Source organism: Staurois parvus, unplaced genomic scaffold (assembly GCF_062004578.1).
Source record: "Staurois parvus isolate SC_StPar_1 unplaced genomic scaffold, SC_StPar_1.0 ptg000361l, whole genome shotgun sequence".
Taxonomy (NCBI): Eukaryota; Metazoa; Chordata; class Amphibia; order Anura; family Ranidae; genus Staurois; species Staurois parvus.
The window spans coordinates 16,949,331-16,967,210 of NW_028318157.1; the positions used below are offsets into that span (position 1 = coordinate 16,949,331).

The 17,880-nt window shown below is 40.4% G+C and overlaps 1 protein-coding gene across 4 annotated transcripts in view; it reads left to right on the forward strand.

Annotated features, from left to right (window-relative positions):
• The window catches only part of MCF2 (MCF.2 cell line derived transforming sequence), a 176,730-nt gene that overhangs the window by 127,505 nt on the left and 31,345 nt on the right, over window positions 1–17,880 (forward strand). For 2 of the 4 annotated variants that reach the window (XM_089684969.1, XM_089684971.1), the window contains 7 exons: window positions 3,190–3,282; window positions 8,610–8,702; window positions 11,831–11,956; window positions 12,488–12,709; window positions 12,801–12,893; window positions 16,103–16,181; window positions 16,279–16,342. In XM_089684969.1, the coding sequence (XP_089541095.1) occupies window positions 3,190–3,282; window positions 8,610–8,702; window positions 11,831–11,956; window positions 12,488–12,709; window positions 12,801–12,893; window positions 16,103–16,181; window positions 16,279–16,342 (770 nt within the window). The remainder of the gene's footprint in view (window positions 1–3,189; window positions 3,283–8,609; window positions 8,703–11,830; window positions 11,957–12,487; window positions 12,710–12,800; window positions 12,894–16,102; window positions 16,182–16,278; window positions 16,343–17,880) is intronic. The other 2 variants (XR_016313873.1, XM_089684970.1) reach the window with 2 other exon arrangements.

Genomic DNA, 17,880 nt, shown 5'->3' on the forward strand with positions numbered 1-17,880 from the left:
TTTTGGAAATATATTCAGTGCTACAAAATGTGTGCAGTGCCCACAAATTGATTTTGGCCTTTTCATATCTGCTTTTATCATGTTTCCTAATCATTCAACTATGATAATTTGGATCTGTTAGGCCTGGCACTTGGTGATCTTCACTAGAAATGTGACTGATTTGAACACTGCTAGCACTAACTGGGTAATACAGAATGATAACAAGCATATTAGTGTCAAATATCCATGGTGTTGTAATGGAGAAATGCTGCATAAAAAATAGAAGCATCCAACTTTGAACGTGTGGTCTCATCATTATCAATAAGATATGCATTACTCATTTCTTTTCCCCATCCGATGAATAGTCTGTCCATTTACTGATGTTCTAACAAGTGGATCTACACTGCATCAGAGCACCACAATCCAAAAGCGCTATTTAATTAATTTTTTATATTTAAAGCAATTTCGACCATCCATCCATCACTCCATTCTTTGCTTTGCTGAGAAATCAATTAGAAATAAACCCCTAGCATTTCTGGCTGTGGCCATCTTGAGTAAGGGCAGATGATTCATAAAGCAATTACTTCCTGGAATCCATCTGCCTTAAGCTCAGGCATACAGACGGGAGCACAAAAAATGGCAACCGTCCCAACCTATGAACAGCCCATAGCAGTAAGGTGCACATGGAAGGGCAATGCACATCGCAAACAAACAATTTGGCCCTGTGTAACTGTTTGCGTTAAAAACAAAGGGTTTTGTTAGCACACATTTGCAAATACATGCGTAAGCCACAGTCCCACATCAAGGGTCCTCTGTATACTCTGGACCTAACTAAAATTTCCAAAGCCTCCATAGTAGGAGCACATGTATAAATGGATAGGTTAAGGGCAGGTGTGCCAGTTTAATGCAAACTGTTAGACAGAGCCAAATGTGTTGCTTCACAGGCTGGCTGGTAAGTGTTGCTGGAAAATCCTTTGTTTGTTTGTGATTTGCATTGCCCTTCCATGTGCACCTTACTGCTAAGGTTGGTTATAGGTTGGGGCGGTTGCCACTTTTTCTGTAGTTGGCTAATTTGGACGCAGGGACGCACTGGATGCCTTTGCTGTCATTTTGATATAGCTTGGCGTCACATTCGTCCCTGTACGTTTTAACCACTTGCCTACCGGGCACTTATACCCCCTTCTTTACCAGGCCAATTTTCAGCTTTCAGCGCTGTCGCATTTTGATTGACAATTGCACGGTCATGCAAGATTGTACCCATATGAAATTTTTATAATTTTTTTCTCACAAATAGAGCTTTCTTTTGGTGGTATTTACTCGTCGCTGGGTGTTTTACTTTTTGTGCTATAAACAAAACAATTGCAAAAAAAAAAAAAAAGTTTCTTTGTTTCTATTATAAAATTTTGCAAACAGATAATTTTTCTCCTTCACTGATGTGTGTTGATGAGGCAGCACTGATAGACAGCACTGATAGGTGGCACTGATAGGCAGCACTAATGAGATGGCACGGATAGGTGGCACTGATAGGTGGCACTGATGATGGGTACTGATAGACAGCACTGATAGGTGGCACTGACTGGCATCACTGCTGGGCACTGACTGGCGACACATTTAGGCATTGATTAGCACAACTGCTGGGCACTGACTGGCACAACCGCTGGGCACTGACTGGTGGCACTGACTGGCAGCACTGCTGGGCTGCACTGGTGGGTGGCACTGGTGGGCACAGGTGGGTGGCACTGGTGGGCACAGGTGGGTGGCACTTCTGGATGGCACTGCTGGGCACAGGTGTGTGGCACTGCTGGGTGGCACAGGTGGTTGCACTGCTGAGAACAGGTGGGTGCACTGCTGGGTACAGATGGCTGCACTGCTGGGCACAGGTGGGTGCACTGCAGGGCACAAGTGTGCGGAACTGGTGGGTGGCACTGCTGAGTACCAATCAGGGCACTGATCATCAGTGCCTTGATGATCGGTGCCGATCCCTGCTCTAACAACTGCTGGTTCTTGGCAGTACTTTCCTCACGATCTGACAGCGTGAGGAAAGTGCAGCCGAGAACCGGCAATTGCATTTCCCTGTGATCAGCGTATCATTGGACATGGCTGATCATGTGGTAAAAGGCCGATGTGATTGGCCTTTTACCACATCACGTGATCAGCTGTGTCCCAGGGGCGTGCAGGAGAGCGCGTTCTGGGAGGACGTCATATGGGTGTTCTTAGCTGAGAAAGTCCCTCCTCCCCTCCTGAAGACTCAAGGGATGTATGATTTCATTTGACTAGGCCTGGAAACCAGGAAGTAACTAAAGAAATGCAAAAAAAAAATTAAAGCAAGTAAATATGATCTACATTCCTATCTATTTATTAATCGTAGCAGCATAAGGAATCAAAATAGTCAATGTTGATTGAGAGTGTGAAGTCCCACTTTAAGCTGAATATTATTTTAGCTGAGCAGTATAAGCTGTTTTCTATTGCTGCTGCACCTAATTTAACTGCACCCATTATACATCTGCAAATACATCAGCCGATCAGTTCTTACAGTTATGTCATTTGGATGTAACTTTGTGTAACCAAACCATAAATATGACTGTAACTATTTGAGATTCTTGCAGAGATCTGCTAGGATTGGGCAGTTTGGTAATGCCATGAGTTACTTGCCAGCTGCCTGGGCATTATAATGCATTGGTCATATATCTAAGGGGTGACTAGTTTTCCTGAATCTTATTGTCGCAGTTTTAGGATTCCGTGTGATGGGCAGGAACTGCCTGTAGTTCTCGGGGCCATGATGAGGTATGTAGTTGTCCCGGATTAGCCATCTGCTAATGCTGGCATTTGCCAGAACATCTAGTGACTCATGACCAAATCTAATGTCTTGCATTTAGCTGCATTTTCCAACATAGGGAAAATGTACAAGCTGAGAAAATCTACCTGTTTCAGTCTATATACACTAACGTGTTAAGTATGTCAAAGTTCTTTGTAAGAGGCCTTGAAAACTACATTTTGGGTGCATTTATCTGCAGTATGCCATTTCAGTCATGGAGCCTTTTAAAAATGCAGTATATCTACAAGGCACTATGCATTAACATATGTGAACCTTATGCTTAGATTATATCACAACTCTTACTGCTATTACCTAATATCTGAATTTCACTGGGTTAAAACTGGGAACCTAATGCCAAGTTATGGCAGATTGACTTTTCATCTTTCTACACATAGAGAGAAGACTTTCAGATGTATGAAAAGTACTGCCAGAATAAACCTCGATCAGATTCTCTCTGGAGACAGTTTGCAGACAGTGCTTTCTTTCAGGTGCGTCAAATGTTGCATTCAAATTCTTCATTTGTTTTTAGTTTTTTTATTATAGAGTAGAAAAGTATTATGACCTTTGTCAGGTTTCTTGTGTGCTTGCAGTTGAGATCCATCCACTTTATTTGTCTAGATGACCATTGTTACCTGGTCAAATCTAAAATGTGATGGTTGTCAACAAAACAAGAGGTGAGAGAAAATCAACTAATGGGGACATCTGTTTTGGTGACAACTATCTAAGAAGGGAATACCCCTCACTTTGTTGGGATTTCCTCTGACATTCTGTTCTGCCTCGGGGACAAGAAGTGAAGGGAAATCTCCCCAGTGCTAGACATAAAGCAAAGAACTGAAAAGTACTTTCACCATTCCACACACAAAAAAGATTTTGGCCATACATACATTTTCGGGTAAAACTTTCCTAAAAGAAATATGGGTCCTGTTAACATACCAGGAAAAATTATACAGATAAGGGTCAGAAAAAAGTCAGAAATTAATATTGTTATACTCATTTTAATGGCAATATCAAGTATTGAAACTTGAAGGCCTGCAAAACTGGTAGGAATCTACACCAAGTTCCAAATTATTATGCAAATTCTATTTAAGTGTCACAAAGATGAAATTTTTTGTTTTTCAGTTTAACTCATGGATGGCATTGTGTGTCAGGGCTCTTTTGATCACTGAAAACAATCTCGGACACCTGTGATAATTAGATTGGCAGGTGAGCCCAATTTAAGGAAAAACTACTAAAGGACGGCGTTCCACATTATTAAGCAGAGCACCATTTTCAAGCAATATGGGAAAGAAAAAGGATCTCTCTGCTGCCAAAAAGAGTGATATAGTTCAATGCCTTGGACGAGGTATGAAAACATTAGATATTTCACGAAAACGCAAGCGTGATCATCGCACTATTAAGAGATTTGTGGCTGACTCAGAGCACAGACGGGTTGGTGCAGATAAAGGCACATTGAGGAAGATTTCTGCCAGATCCATGCATCGGATCAAGAGAGCAGCTGCTAAAATACCATTACATAGCAGCAAACAGATATTTGAAGCTGCTGGTGCCTCTGGAGTCCCACGGACATCAAGGTGTAGAGTCCTCCAGAGTCTTGCAACTGTGTATAAGCCTTCTATTCGGGCACCAATAACCAATGCTCACAAGCAGAAACGGCTGCATTGGGCAGAAAAATACATGAAGACTAATTTTCAAACAGTCCTGTTCACTGATGAGTGCCGTGCAACCCTGGATGGTCCAGATGGATAGAGTAGTGGATGGTTGGTGGACGGCCACCCTGTTCCAACAAGGCTGCGACGTTAGCAATGTGGTGGTGGAGTCATGTTTTGGGCTGGAATCATGGGAACAGAGCTGGTCGGCCCCTTTAGGGTCCCCAAAGATGTAAAGATGACCTATGCAAGTATGTGGAGTTTATGACTGACCACTTTCTTCCCTGGTACAGAAGGAAGAACTATGCTTTCCGTAATAAACTCATCTTCATGCATGACAATGCACCATCTCATGCTGCAAAGAATACCTCTGCATCAATGGCTGTTATGGGGATAAAAGGAGAGAAAGTCATGGTGTGGCCTCCATCCTGCCCTGACCTCAATCCTATTGAGAACCTTTGGAGCATCCTCAAGCAAAAGATCTATGAGGGTGGGAGGCAGTTTACATCCAAACAGCAGCTCTGGGAGGCTATTCTGACATCTTGCAAACAAATTCAAGAAGAAACTGTCCAAAAACTCACAAGTTCAATGGATACAAGACTCGTGAAGCTGCTATCAAATAAGGGGTCCTATGTTAAAATGTAACGTGACCTGTTAAAATGTTTAAAAGGTTAACATGATGTTAAAAGTTTGATTGAAATAGCTTTTGATTTCAGTACATATTCTGCAAACACAACAAATGACAATTCAGTTCTTTACAACCTATAAAGTGTTTTGAAGCTTACTGTGCGTAATAATTTGGAACAGTGCATTGCAAGTTTTTTAAGTTTAAAAAAAATACTGTTATCATTAGGAGGTTTGTTCGATAAAATTTGAATTGTACTCTTAATAGTTGATAACATGAGAATTATGCTGACTGTTATTTACATCAATTATTTAGGTAAATGAGAAAAATATCATTTGCATAATAATTTGGAACACGGTCTATGAATGAGAATGTGCAGTTAGCAATGGCAGCATGTTTTTCCCAGGAAAGATTTAAGTTAATCAGCTATAGACAGTTGCTGTTTAAAAGAATTCATATACCTTTATATGAAATGAAGGAAACGATACAGAACCTGCAATAATATTTTTATTTTCAAATTAGGGAAATATCTTCTGCCCAGGTTTAGAAATTTATGCAAAAATATTCACTGCTCAAATCTCCTAAAACCTCCTTTTATTTTAAGTATGAAATAATTTTGAGGTCGCTAACCTTGTAATGGATGTCATGAATTCTTATATAAGTACTGCATTCACATGAATAATGGTCAGTGCCAAACATCGTTTGTCACATTCACGCAAAATTCATTTGAAAATGACAGGCAAGTACTAGTGTGTTTCTTGTTTTTATATGCTACATAGGCACTCTGTGGGAAAACGTGGCGCTAAAATCCAATAGTTGCAATAAATTAATTATCTGCCATCCTGACCACCCTGCCTTTTTACAGTAAAAATGATTTTAAAAATTCCTATTTACTACCTGTCCTACACCAAACACTCAGTTGAACTCCCGGGAAGGCCTGTCATGTATCCAGATACATAAAACTGATATAGGGGTAAAGCTGAGTGTCCCTGTTTACAGGACAGGCATTCTAAGTTATTTATGTTGAGATTGATAACAGTGGTTAGGATGGGGATTTAATTTAGAACTACATGTAAAGTTGAACTCCAGAGAAATGTAAACACTACTATTGCAGAAGAGCATTGTGCACAGCAAGAGCTAAATGCTTATTTACACCCCGGTCACATCAAACCCTACTTTGAAATCGTGCAACTTACAGTGAAGTCGCTCAATTTCAATGTCGGATGACATACCGATTTCAGGTGCGATTTGCAAGACATCTGATACAGATGTCTATGCAAATCGCACCAAAAGTAGTGCATGTACTACTTTAGAAATCGGTGCGGCTCCGACCAAGTCAGAACCGCACCGATATGACTGCTCTAATTGCGGATAATAGGCTGCAATTTGGCATGTAATTTGCAAGTCGCATGGCATGCAAATTGCATGCCAATTTTCATACAGTGTGACCGGGGTCTTAGGGAAACATGAAAAAGCTGCTAGCCTACTTTATCCCTTGCTTCCTGGGCAGCCTGCGCTTTCTTCTTTTCTCTGAAGCTCCAGGTTGTAGGCAGAACCTCGGTGTCATCACTTACAATGCAGGACTGCTGGTCTTGTATATGATAATGTCAGTGTATGACTGACAGAAAGAGTGCCATAAAGAGGCTGCTTCAGGGGACTGGCTGCATGGAAAGGAGGAGTCAACAGGAGCAAGGGATAAGGAAATGAAAACTTCTTTTTATTGTTCTTCTAAAGCAGGGGTCTCCATACGTTCTAATAAAATGGCTATTTTACTGTCCTTCTGACTTTTGGGGGGAGCAGACTGTGGCCAGTTGGAGTAGAATTTGTCTTGGCATCAGTAGGAGGAACTGTGTCCTATCTTTGGTATTAGGGGGAGAAATGCTGCCACATTGTTGGTGTCAGTGGGGAAAATAGTGTCCCATCTTGGGTATTAGAAGGAATAGTGCCCTATCGTTGGTGTCAGTGGGCGAAATATTGTCTAATATCAGTGGGAAGAATAGTGCCCTAAGGGCTGAAAAAGGGCAGCATCCAGCCCCTTGGGGAACGTTTGGAGACCACTGTCCTAGACAAAATAGCATTTAATCTTTTGTAGTGGGGGGAGCCAAAATGGCAAGGGTAGATTTTACATTTCCCCAAAATTCAGCTTTAAGGTGTATCTGAATTCAAAATGTTTTTGTTCTGTTAGGTTTTGGATAGAGAAGGGAAGTTAGTCAGTAAATCAGTTTTTTACTGTTGTCTGTGTCTCTTCTGGGAAGATTTCCCATCTCTGTTTGGTTTGGTTTAGTAAATACTGATCCCAGGTTGGAAAGATGAGAAATCCAAAGTGTTACTGGGACTTGAAGCCCGCTGAATTCTACAATTGGGGACACTTGTTACATTGAAAATTGAGGTGTCTCCTCTCAATTTGGAGAGATTGCATCTCCTTTTCTGTACAGGTTGTAAAGGGAAATCTCCCCAACAGAGCACAGACAGCAATAAAAAAAATAATTAACCTCTTTTCTTCCAACATAAAGCAAAAAAAGTTTAGGCAATAGTTGTAATTGTGATGACAAGCCTAAACAATTAATTCCCTGAGATCTTCTTATTCCTGACACATACAGCAAGCAAAAATATGTAATGCCTACTAAAGTGTTTAAATAGATTAATAGCTTGCATCTTTTACATGATTCTGCATGTTTTACATATTGCTGGCATCATACAATATAACAGTATATTTTCACCAGAATGTTTCCTGGTTGACAGATGGTAAAAATCCAAAACAGATGCTGTGTGTAGTTGTGAAAAGTAAGAAAATAATGTAGAATCATAGAATGTTAAAATGTGTTGATATGGACATTTTTATATGGAGATCCTGTTTTCTGTGTACACAATGGTCATCGACATCTTCTGTATTTGTATTTTTGATCAGTTGTTATGTACTGTATAATATAGCAACTCTACATATTTCTTTTTATTATGTTTAGGTATGATAAACCAGCCCTAACAGTTAAAACAATGTCTTATATTGGTATTTTACCGTAAAAATTCTTTTCATAAAGGGATAAATGCATTGCAGAATGATGGCCATGAAGATGTGATTAGGGTGTTCTTACACAGGACTGAAGATCTCAGATCTTAATGCTGAGCTGTATTGAGTTTGGGGCTGCAATTGCACCTTCCCTCATCTCTGTTATTAACCAAGGTTACTGAAAAGCACATGACATGTTTGCTGGAATTCACACATCAGAGGACTGAAAATTCATTGGTAGCATCTGTCAGCACACCTCTGTTCATTTCTATGATGAGTAGAGGTAACTGCAGGCCACATCCGGGCTCTGTAAGCATTTTGTCATTGATGTTCAGACTTGCGCTAACCTGTGATGTGGCCTACAGTAACCTCCATTCATCAGAGATTTGAGCAAAAGTCCATGGTTACAGGTAATGATCAAGGTCAGCACATCACATGTAAAAATTTTAAATCTTTATACCCATGTTATAAAAACCTATATAAAAATCCTTGTTCAATCCATTAAAATGTTCAAATCTTGGCATGTTGCTTTTACAGGAATGTCAGAGAAAATTGGAGCACAAACTTGCTTTAGATTCATATCTACTTAAGCCAATACAACGCCTAACCAAATACCAGCTGTTACTTAAGGTAATGACATGGGATTGTACTGGGATTTTATACATACAATATGTTTACCATACTATGGCTGCTTGTAGCTAGGGGGATATTTGTGGTTTTAATGCTCATGGATATCATTGAGTAAACCTGGTTTAACTAGTTTGGCAGTTATTTCCCTCAATGACGTCAGGTGCCTAAAGTTCTGCAATCTACATCCACAACTACTCTCTCGCTAAACCTGTTAAGTTTATTGGAAGGTGACGTAAAAGTGTTTAATATATAATTGTGAATAACAGTGGCAGCTTTAGTAGCAAGTAGTGGAGACTGACAGTAGTTTTTTTATTTGTTTTTTATTTAATAAGTGAGAATGAAAATTAAATTACATAAATGTACTTTCACAAGGCAAACTACATGGAAAATGCGACACTGTTAGGTCATCAGTATACACAACTTCTGTCACCTAGCTATATAATAGAACCCTAGAAAGGCCTATGTTGCATCCAGTAGTTAGGCTACATTTGGAGGCAAAAATAAGAAAAAAACACAAAGATGAAACAAAACCTTCTAAATAAGTTGTACCTTTTTATCTTTACACATCTCTTCTCTACAGCCGTTCAAAGTTCACACATGAAATGCTATTTCTTAGTTTCCAGAAGGCAGGGGGCGGGGATTTTATGACTCACACTGCATAGCTCAGAGAAGATGGCTAAATGTAATCTGAGACCTGAATGAAGGGAATGCCCCCCCTTGTACAGTCTCATAGGGAAACACGCACAACTGAGGCTGTTATTCACCTGTTGTGTGCTGGGAGGGGGGGGGTGGAGGTGTCTTCTCCATGGTTTGCCTAGTGTCAAGATTAACTGTCAGAAGTGACTCATATAGATAGCAGATGAAAGAGAGAGCAGACAAGAATTACACCAGGTGATTTTGATTGGCGTAAGGTTTAATACCACCTTTATGCAGTTCTGTAATCATTAATGTATTATTAGATATATTTTTAAATACAAGCAGTGCAAGTTCTTGAATTTGACCTGGTATCAGCCTTTGCAGTCCCTGTACAGCAGGGCTAGAGTTTAAGAGGAAGAAGCAGCACAAGGAGGCAGTTAGTTCATGTGCTGACAAGAATCATGCTGATGGGAAGAAAAAGCAGAGTGAGAGATGAATTCATCACTGCTCCTGCTTCTCATTTCAATGTCCAATTGCAGGCTGGGTCCAGGAAAACCTTACTCAGGGTTCAGCCAAAAGTGGGAGAAAGAGTGAGCTATGGCTTCTGAAAAGACAGTGAACTTAAATTCTATTCAAGGCAAGACAGATGGTATACAAGAGAAGATTCAAAGATGTCACTGGGGGAAAAATCTACTAGTAGAATTACTGTGGACAGTGGACTTTTGTTTTTGCTTTTTAAAGTGTAAGTTCACTTTTTCAGAGAAAGTGAAAAGGTGAACTAACACCCCAAATCCTCTCCACCTGCTGTACTTACCTCTGTGGTTGATAAACTGTAAGTGCCCAACTAGCTAGAGCAGTGGTCTTTGGATTTAAAATCCCCTCACTTCTTCCCCTTCTGTTTGTAGGGCTCCTGGGACTACTAAGAGTGATTCCAATCGGTCAAAGCAGTCATATACCAGAGATGACCAATCAGAATGGCTCTGATCTGTCCTGGAAGCCCTACAGTGAGAAAGAGCAGAAGAGCAGATATTCAGATCCCTGGAGCACTACATTGGCTTTCTGGGCACTGACAGGGTGTAGGGTGTGAGTTCACATTTTCACTTTTTTATGAAAAGGTGAACTAATCCTTTAGGGTGACCTGGCCTGACCTAAGATGACATAAAAGGTAAAAATACTACTGGCCTGCTGGCCCCATCAAGTACCTGTGTTAGTTTTTAGATTCCTACTTGTGTTTTTCAAGAGCCACTTGGATCATAAGCTCAGGCTGTATATAAGCTCTTGATTTTTTAGGATTGGAACCAGCTGGACCTATTTCTCTAAGCTACATCACCCATCATTCACGTGTTAAAATGCAGAACTTGGACGGTAGAGCCTCTGGCATTTCAGAGTTTGACAGTGGTGGGATTTATTATATATAAACCCCCCGGCAAATGCCTTGTCCTAGGAATAGTACTTACCTGTGCCTAAGAATTCATCAGGAAAGTGCATTGAAAAACCATATACAATAAACAAAAAAACACCAAAAAAGGATATTGCACCTCATAGGCTGACAACAGCAGTATTTCTTTTGGACATAAAAAAAATATGTTATTAGCATATCAAACATATCAATGCATGCCCCCAAGTCCAGTCCACCCCTCCATCCCTCCACCCTCAACCAAAACCCCCCTCCCCCAGCCCGAACCCCACACACTTACCACCCCCCGGAAGGGCCCCCACCCCACTCCAAGGCACCCAGGGCCACCACCACACACTCCTCCCTATATTTCCATGGTCCCCCTATCCTAAGAAAAGATAGACAATGTCCCCAAAGAAGTCCCTCTGGAAAAGTGCTGATACTGGTAAAAAATGGAATGTGTATTGATATAGGTAGCCAGCTGGGATATACGAGTTGTATAATTACAGTCAGTGTCCCAGCAGAGAGTTGTTCTGGTTATCACCCCACTGGGGGGGGGGGGAGAAACGGAGCTGGAAAACACCCACAATGCCCCACTATGGATGAACTGCTGTCCTTGTTGTGGGGATATTTATACCCCGCTGTACAATCCTCTGATTCACAGCTACTCACTCCAGACAGTAATAAAATTACTCAGAATCCTTTCTCCGTCTCCTCAGGGCAATAGGATGTAGAGACTAGCATGTGCTGCTCATGTTAGCATTTTCAGCTTAGAAAGGTTTTAGACTGGACCAGGTTTACTTTAATTTATCTTCACTAAATTATTTCCTAGTGGAATAATAACTTTAGTAAGCATAAATAAATTATTATTAAACATTTTTGAAAAGCCTATACTGTAGCTTGTTTTTCATTTTCTAGTAATTCTTTCACCTTTCCTAGATGTTCTATTTTTGTCTCGTTATAAGAGGCCATTTATCTGGTCTTTGCTTCATAGCAACCTAAAACTATAAAATTATAATTTTTTTTATAACATCTTATAATTATTCAATAAACGAAAGCAGTATTAGGGATACCTAACATGAGCTTGTTTTAACAGGAATTATTGAAGTATAGCATTAATTCAGATGGAGTCCAGGAATTACAAGAAGCATTAGTGTCTATGCTGGATTTATTAAAATCTGTAAATGATTCCATGCACCAGATTGCAATTACAGGATATAACGTAAGTATTACAGTGTTATTATCTCTACCTTATTAAACACATATTGACAAAAAGAAACAAAACCACAATTCATTAGTTTTCTATTATTTTGAAGTAATTCAGCTGCTGAAAATGCCCTTTTTCTTGTCACCAACATACTTGAGCAATGCTGTACCAGATACAGAGATGTGCTAAATGTGCAACTAAAGGTTCTTATGGACACCAAAAAAGATACATCCACCAAATGCCGATTCTTTAAAAATGTATAATCATATTTAGCATGTTTAGTTCTATTCAGACTATTCTGATGCTGGCCTAGTCTCAGATGTACTACCTGAAAACCTAAGCATTTAATACAACACCAAGGCCACTGACTGCCATAGACGAGTGATCATCTCCCAGCCTGACCTGAACCTGTAATTAATAAAAAATACAAATAAATAAAATATGCCAGATTGAGCTTTATTGTGTCTTTTGGCAACCTCATGGTCTACTGCATTTTAGCATATTAAAAGAGTTACATATTCTACCTAAAATGTTTGCTCCTTGCAGGGAGACATAAACGATCTGGGCCGAATACTTATGCAGGGTTCCTTCAGTGTGTGGATCGCCCATAAAAAAGGATCCACAAAAATGAAGGAACTTGCTCGTTTTAAACCAATGCAGAGACATCTGTTCCTTTATGAAAGGGCGTTAGTGTTCTGTAAAAGGAGGGAGGAACATGGCGATGGACATGATAAAACTCCGTCTTACAGCTTCAAGCACTTTCTAAAGGTATGTTAAATATATGCTTGACGTTGTCTGGGTTGTCAAATGACAAAGACTGTCATGGTATAATAAATCCTTTTCTGTTGTCCTCTGCTAGATGAATGCGGTTGGCATCACAGAAAATGTGAAGGGGGATAATCGCAAGTTTGAAATTTGGTACAGTGGACGAGAAGAGGTTTATGTTGTACAGGTTTGTTTTTATAGAAAAAAACCTTCACTGTATTACTGCATATTGACTGGGAGGTCCCTTTTGTTCAAAGTGAGAGCTCTTCTCCTCTCACCCATGTCTGACTTTGATGAAATATCTTTCTAGGGCAAGGGTGTCAAACTCAATTTCATGGCGGGCTGCATCAACTTTATGGTTGCCCTCAAAGGGCCAGTTGTACTTGTAAGACTAGATGTCCCGAACGCCCCACCCTCCTTTACATCACAATACACCCCCCTTACCTGCTGCTACCGGGAAGAAGTTGGAGGAGGAGCTGGGAAGCAGAAGGTACAGGGTCTGGAGGAGGACCATAGGGCTGGAGTCTGCTGAATGCCTAGACCTGGGGAGTGCTGCAGAGAGAAGTGCAGGATCTGTAGGAGGAGTTCTGTCCTCCTCTCTGCTGCCAACTGCTGAGACCAAGGGTGGGGGGTTGCAGAGATGAGCCTCTTGCTGGTGCATGGAGAAGTGCAGGATTTGGTGGAGGAGTTCTGTCAAACTCCCTGCTGCTGACTGCTGAGACAAGGTGGAGACAAGAGGGGTCTACAGGGGAGGTCTAAGGGTTACAAGAAAAGGCCTCTATCTGCATTCGGCCCTCGGGCCTTGTGTTTGACACCTGTGTTCTAGGGCAAAGGAATTTCAGTAGTTTTCTATGAGTTTGTCTTCTAAAGGAGGCACACCACAGGGGTTCCAAAAGTGAGAAAAAACAACTTTAAAGCCCAATTGCAGCATTTTATTTTGTTCACAATAGTGTGGGGAAAGATTAGATTCCATCAGGATTTTACTGCTCTCTATGTCCAAATGGAGAAGGTATTCCTCTCACTCCCTCTCCAGGTGATCAGACAGAAAAGGAAGCTAGAAATATATCCATCCCCCCATCCATGCTAAACAGTGTGTGGTGATTGTTTTCTGAGAGCTAGCATGCACAGCTATCAGATAACACAAATCTTAGAGTATAAGATCACCTTTTAACAACAAATAATAAATGCACACTTTTTTGCAGGTAAAAAAACGTGCATTTACTATTGTTTGTTTTAAGAATCTGGAAAGCAATGCACCAGCGATCAGTAAATCACTAGTGCCATGCAGGTCTCCTGCAGACTGCCAGTATAGGCTGCTTGCCTGTACATCATATGGGCAGACATTTTTCTACTGACAGGAAGAATCAATGAACTACCACAAGGCCATGGCAGTTCATTGAAAACTACAAGCCGACAGCCGCAAAGGCTATTGGGCCTTGTAGTCTTCCCATTCACAGAACATTGTGAATGGATAACCTCCGCCTCCGCACCCTTGTTATGAAAGCAAGGCGGGAATTTCTTCCCCCACTAGCTGTCACAAACTTAAAAAAAACCCACTGAATTTGCCAAGCATCAATGGCAGTTACTTGAAATTAAGCGGTTTAGAAAGGCGAAAAGAATCCCAGGAGCAATACCACGTTTTTTAATAATTTCTATTTTCTGTACTTCTGAACTTTATTGCTGGCCACACACCATTTCAGCACTTACTAAGATCACTGAATCCAGCATTTAACCAGCCATGGGCACTCTTTCATGCCTCCCACCTTTATGAGATGGATAGGAGAGATGTTGTTTAGCACTAGGATCTTTAAGCAGAATACACCCTTGCAGCACCCCAGTCACGAACAGAGAATTAGTTAGTTCCTTCAAAAAAAGACACATTTTACATATTTTAAAGCCCTGTGATGGATCAGAAAAAAAGGGATTACTGAAAAAAATGCAAAATATTTGCACATACCTTTTCTGTTTGGAATGGATCAAATCAATTTTGTTAAAAAGTATGATTAGGCAAAAGTTTTTTTTAGCTTTGGATAGAGTGTAGAGGCATTAAAACCCTTGTCGGGGTATAGGTATGTTTGGGTGTTTTCTCTTTACATCCTTTCCCAGAGACACAAGAGGAAATTAGAGGAAATCTTGCCAAAGTGAGAGCAATTCCCCCCTTAGACAATTTTTATCAGAAAAGGGGTCTTCAGTGGGAGATTTTCCTTTACATCTTGTGCTGGGATTTTCTTACACCTTTGTGTCTGTGACAATAGTCAGTACAGATAAAGAAGACAAATCCCAACAGAGACTTAGATGACAACACAAACCTGATAAAGGATCTAATGTTATGCCTGCCTTTACATGAACTTTAACTGTATTGTAAAATTAATGTATTATTTTATTTATTATGGTAAAAACATATTACTATTATTTTATTCATGTAAATATGAAATATGATTATTTTGTATTTCTAGGCAGCAGTGAGAGCTCCAGTCTCCTGTTTACATGTAATTGTTTGTTTTCCTTATGCTGAGGTTTCAATCATAAACAGAATGTCTAATAGCAACTTTTGCTGTGCTGTCTTTTTAGAAAATCCCTTAGTTCATTGGAAATCCATTGGCATGTATATGTGCATTTTTTATATTTATTTTTGGCCTCTACAATGCATATATACATTGAAAAAATGATTGGAATACAATATGGAGGGTCAGCACAGCAGCCAGTCAGCTAAGAAGGGTAATATTGACAACCCTTGTATCTTATTCCAGGCTTATTGAGTAAAGAGCAGTGTGCAGTAGCAAATATCAACCAATCAAAATTCAAGGAGTGCTTGAATATAAGGTGTAAGACACCACTCAAAACCAAACCCACTCATAGAATATGTTAGATTATGTGGCCTCAGCCAGTGCCGCTCCACCCATCGGAGCTCTGTGATCGTGGTTGGGCCGAAATGCGTCAGCGGTCAGAACGACACTGGCTGAGGCCACACAAACTAACATATTCTATGAGCATTGGGTTTGGTTTTGAGCTGCGTTTTACACTTTACATTCAAGCACTCCTGGAATATTCATATTATTATTATACAGGATTTATATAGCGCCAACAGTTTGGGCAGAGCTTACCAATATAAGGGAGACAGTATAATTACAATACATTTCAGTACAGAAGGAATAGGAGGGCCCTGCTCGTGGAGCTTACAATCTAAAGGAAATAGTGAATGGATGCCTGCTCCCATTTCCTGGACAATGGTAGGGAAACATTACACCCTCTGGTTGGAGTGGTGCTTCAAGCTTTTCATTATCAAATGTTTCTTCCAATTTGATGTGTTTCCAATGTATGCTATATTTTGCCCATGGCTGTTGCTCTTTTTACCTATGTAACCCTTAAAATCTTTTTTCTTTTTCTGTGCCTCAGGCTCAGACTGCAGAACAGAAGGCAGCATGGTTGAATGAAATCAGGAAGATACTGACCAAGCAAGGGGAACTTATGAAAGGTAATGAGATGTTATGAGTATATACAGAGAGACAGCCAGTATTGGACCTGACCTATGGTATGTGATGATACACATTCATGTCATGTCTCTGTTGCAGTAGAGAAACAGAAACAGAACTCGTTCTCAGACCAGGTTGTGCTGTCACCACAAATCAGTGAGGGGTACGTTATTGCGTTTGCTGCTTACAGCAAGCTTAGGGTCATCTACCAGCTATTTAAATCACTGCTTTTTTCTTTGGCAGGCTTTCCTCTCTTAAGCACAAAATGTAGCATGGTTTGCAGCAGGCCACAAAAGTATCTGCACTAAGGCCTTTTCCACGTGGGGGGGGGGGGGGGGGGAGTTTCATTTTATTTTTTCCATGTCTGATTGCTACATGGAAAAGAACACCAGTCATGCTTGTTCTTAAAGTTCTGCATCACTTAAATCATTACCAATATAGAGTTAGCTGAGGCCAAAGCCTGAAGCATATGTATATGGACATACATTATAAAAAATATTCTTTGGTTGGCCTTGCCCATAGCTGCTCATGGCTTTTATCCCAGGACAGGACTGGGAGCACACCCAATCTTTGGCCGCTTTGTGATCTGGCTGTAGCGGAGAAGGGGGTGAAACTGTTTTAATATTTCCATGTATAGTCCTGTTTTACAAGTAAGCTGCACAGGTATTTATTACAATTTTCTTTTCTGGCCAGCTTGATATCTTCAGATGTTGCAGAAGAGGGAAATAAAGTTTAGTGTGATGGAGGCACATAGTAAATGATTGATAAAAAGGACTCGTGATCAAGGCCTTACAATGCACATACTTTAGCAAAAGCATGAAAAGTGCATGGGCTTCAGATAAACATGTTTTAGCCTTAAAGGGAACCTGTCAGGCAGCTGCTATCTATCACACCCACCACTCCCATCCAGCACAGGATATTGCCAGGGCCTGAGTTCAGGACATAGTGCTAGTTCCAGGTCAAAGGATACCTTTGCAGCATCATGCACACTAACCTGCCTGACCTGTAACTAGCACTGTATCTGGGAATCAGGCAATGGCTGCCTCTGGCACTGTATAGTAACCTTGGCTCTACCTGGTGCCAGCTGTTCATGCAGGTTCTCTATAAGAAACTAGCTATTTCTCAGTTAGAATGGGCTGCAGGTTTTGGTTGCTGTGGGTGCTGTGATTTCTATTGATGCTGCAAAATGCTTTTTTAATCAAAGGTGAATGATGGCATTGTAGTACCACCAGAATGTTAGTGAAGTTGGGGCAAAGCTTTGCAGACTTAGCTCTTTATAGTTGTGGTGTTTTGTCACAATGCTGCAACCCATGTCCCTGTGAAATAAGTGTCCTGTGATCAAAGAGGAGATCTGAATTATATCTACTATGATGACCACCTTGTACAGTTCTGGTAAAGTGTAATCTAAAGGTTTTCTAGTCATAATTTGAATCTTGTCAATATCCATTGGCAAGATATCCATCAATATCCATTTATGTTGTTAATTTCAAATTCCATTCTTGGTTCCTTTATGTGAATAATTGTAATGGATTTCCTCTGTAACATGCAGAGGGTTATATTAGCTCATTACCTGGTACTGCTGTAGGTCAATTGTGTGTAAATTATTAGGAATATTGATAGTCATCTATAGGCACATTGATCCACCATTTTTTTTATATTAAATTAACCTTTGTAAATCTTTCTGGTCTGTCTTGATACATT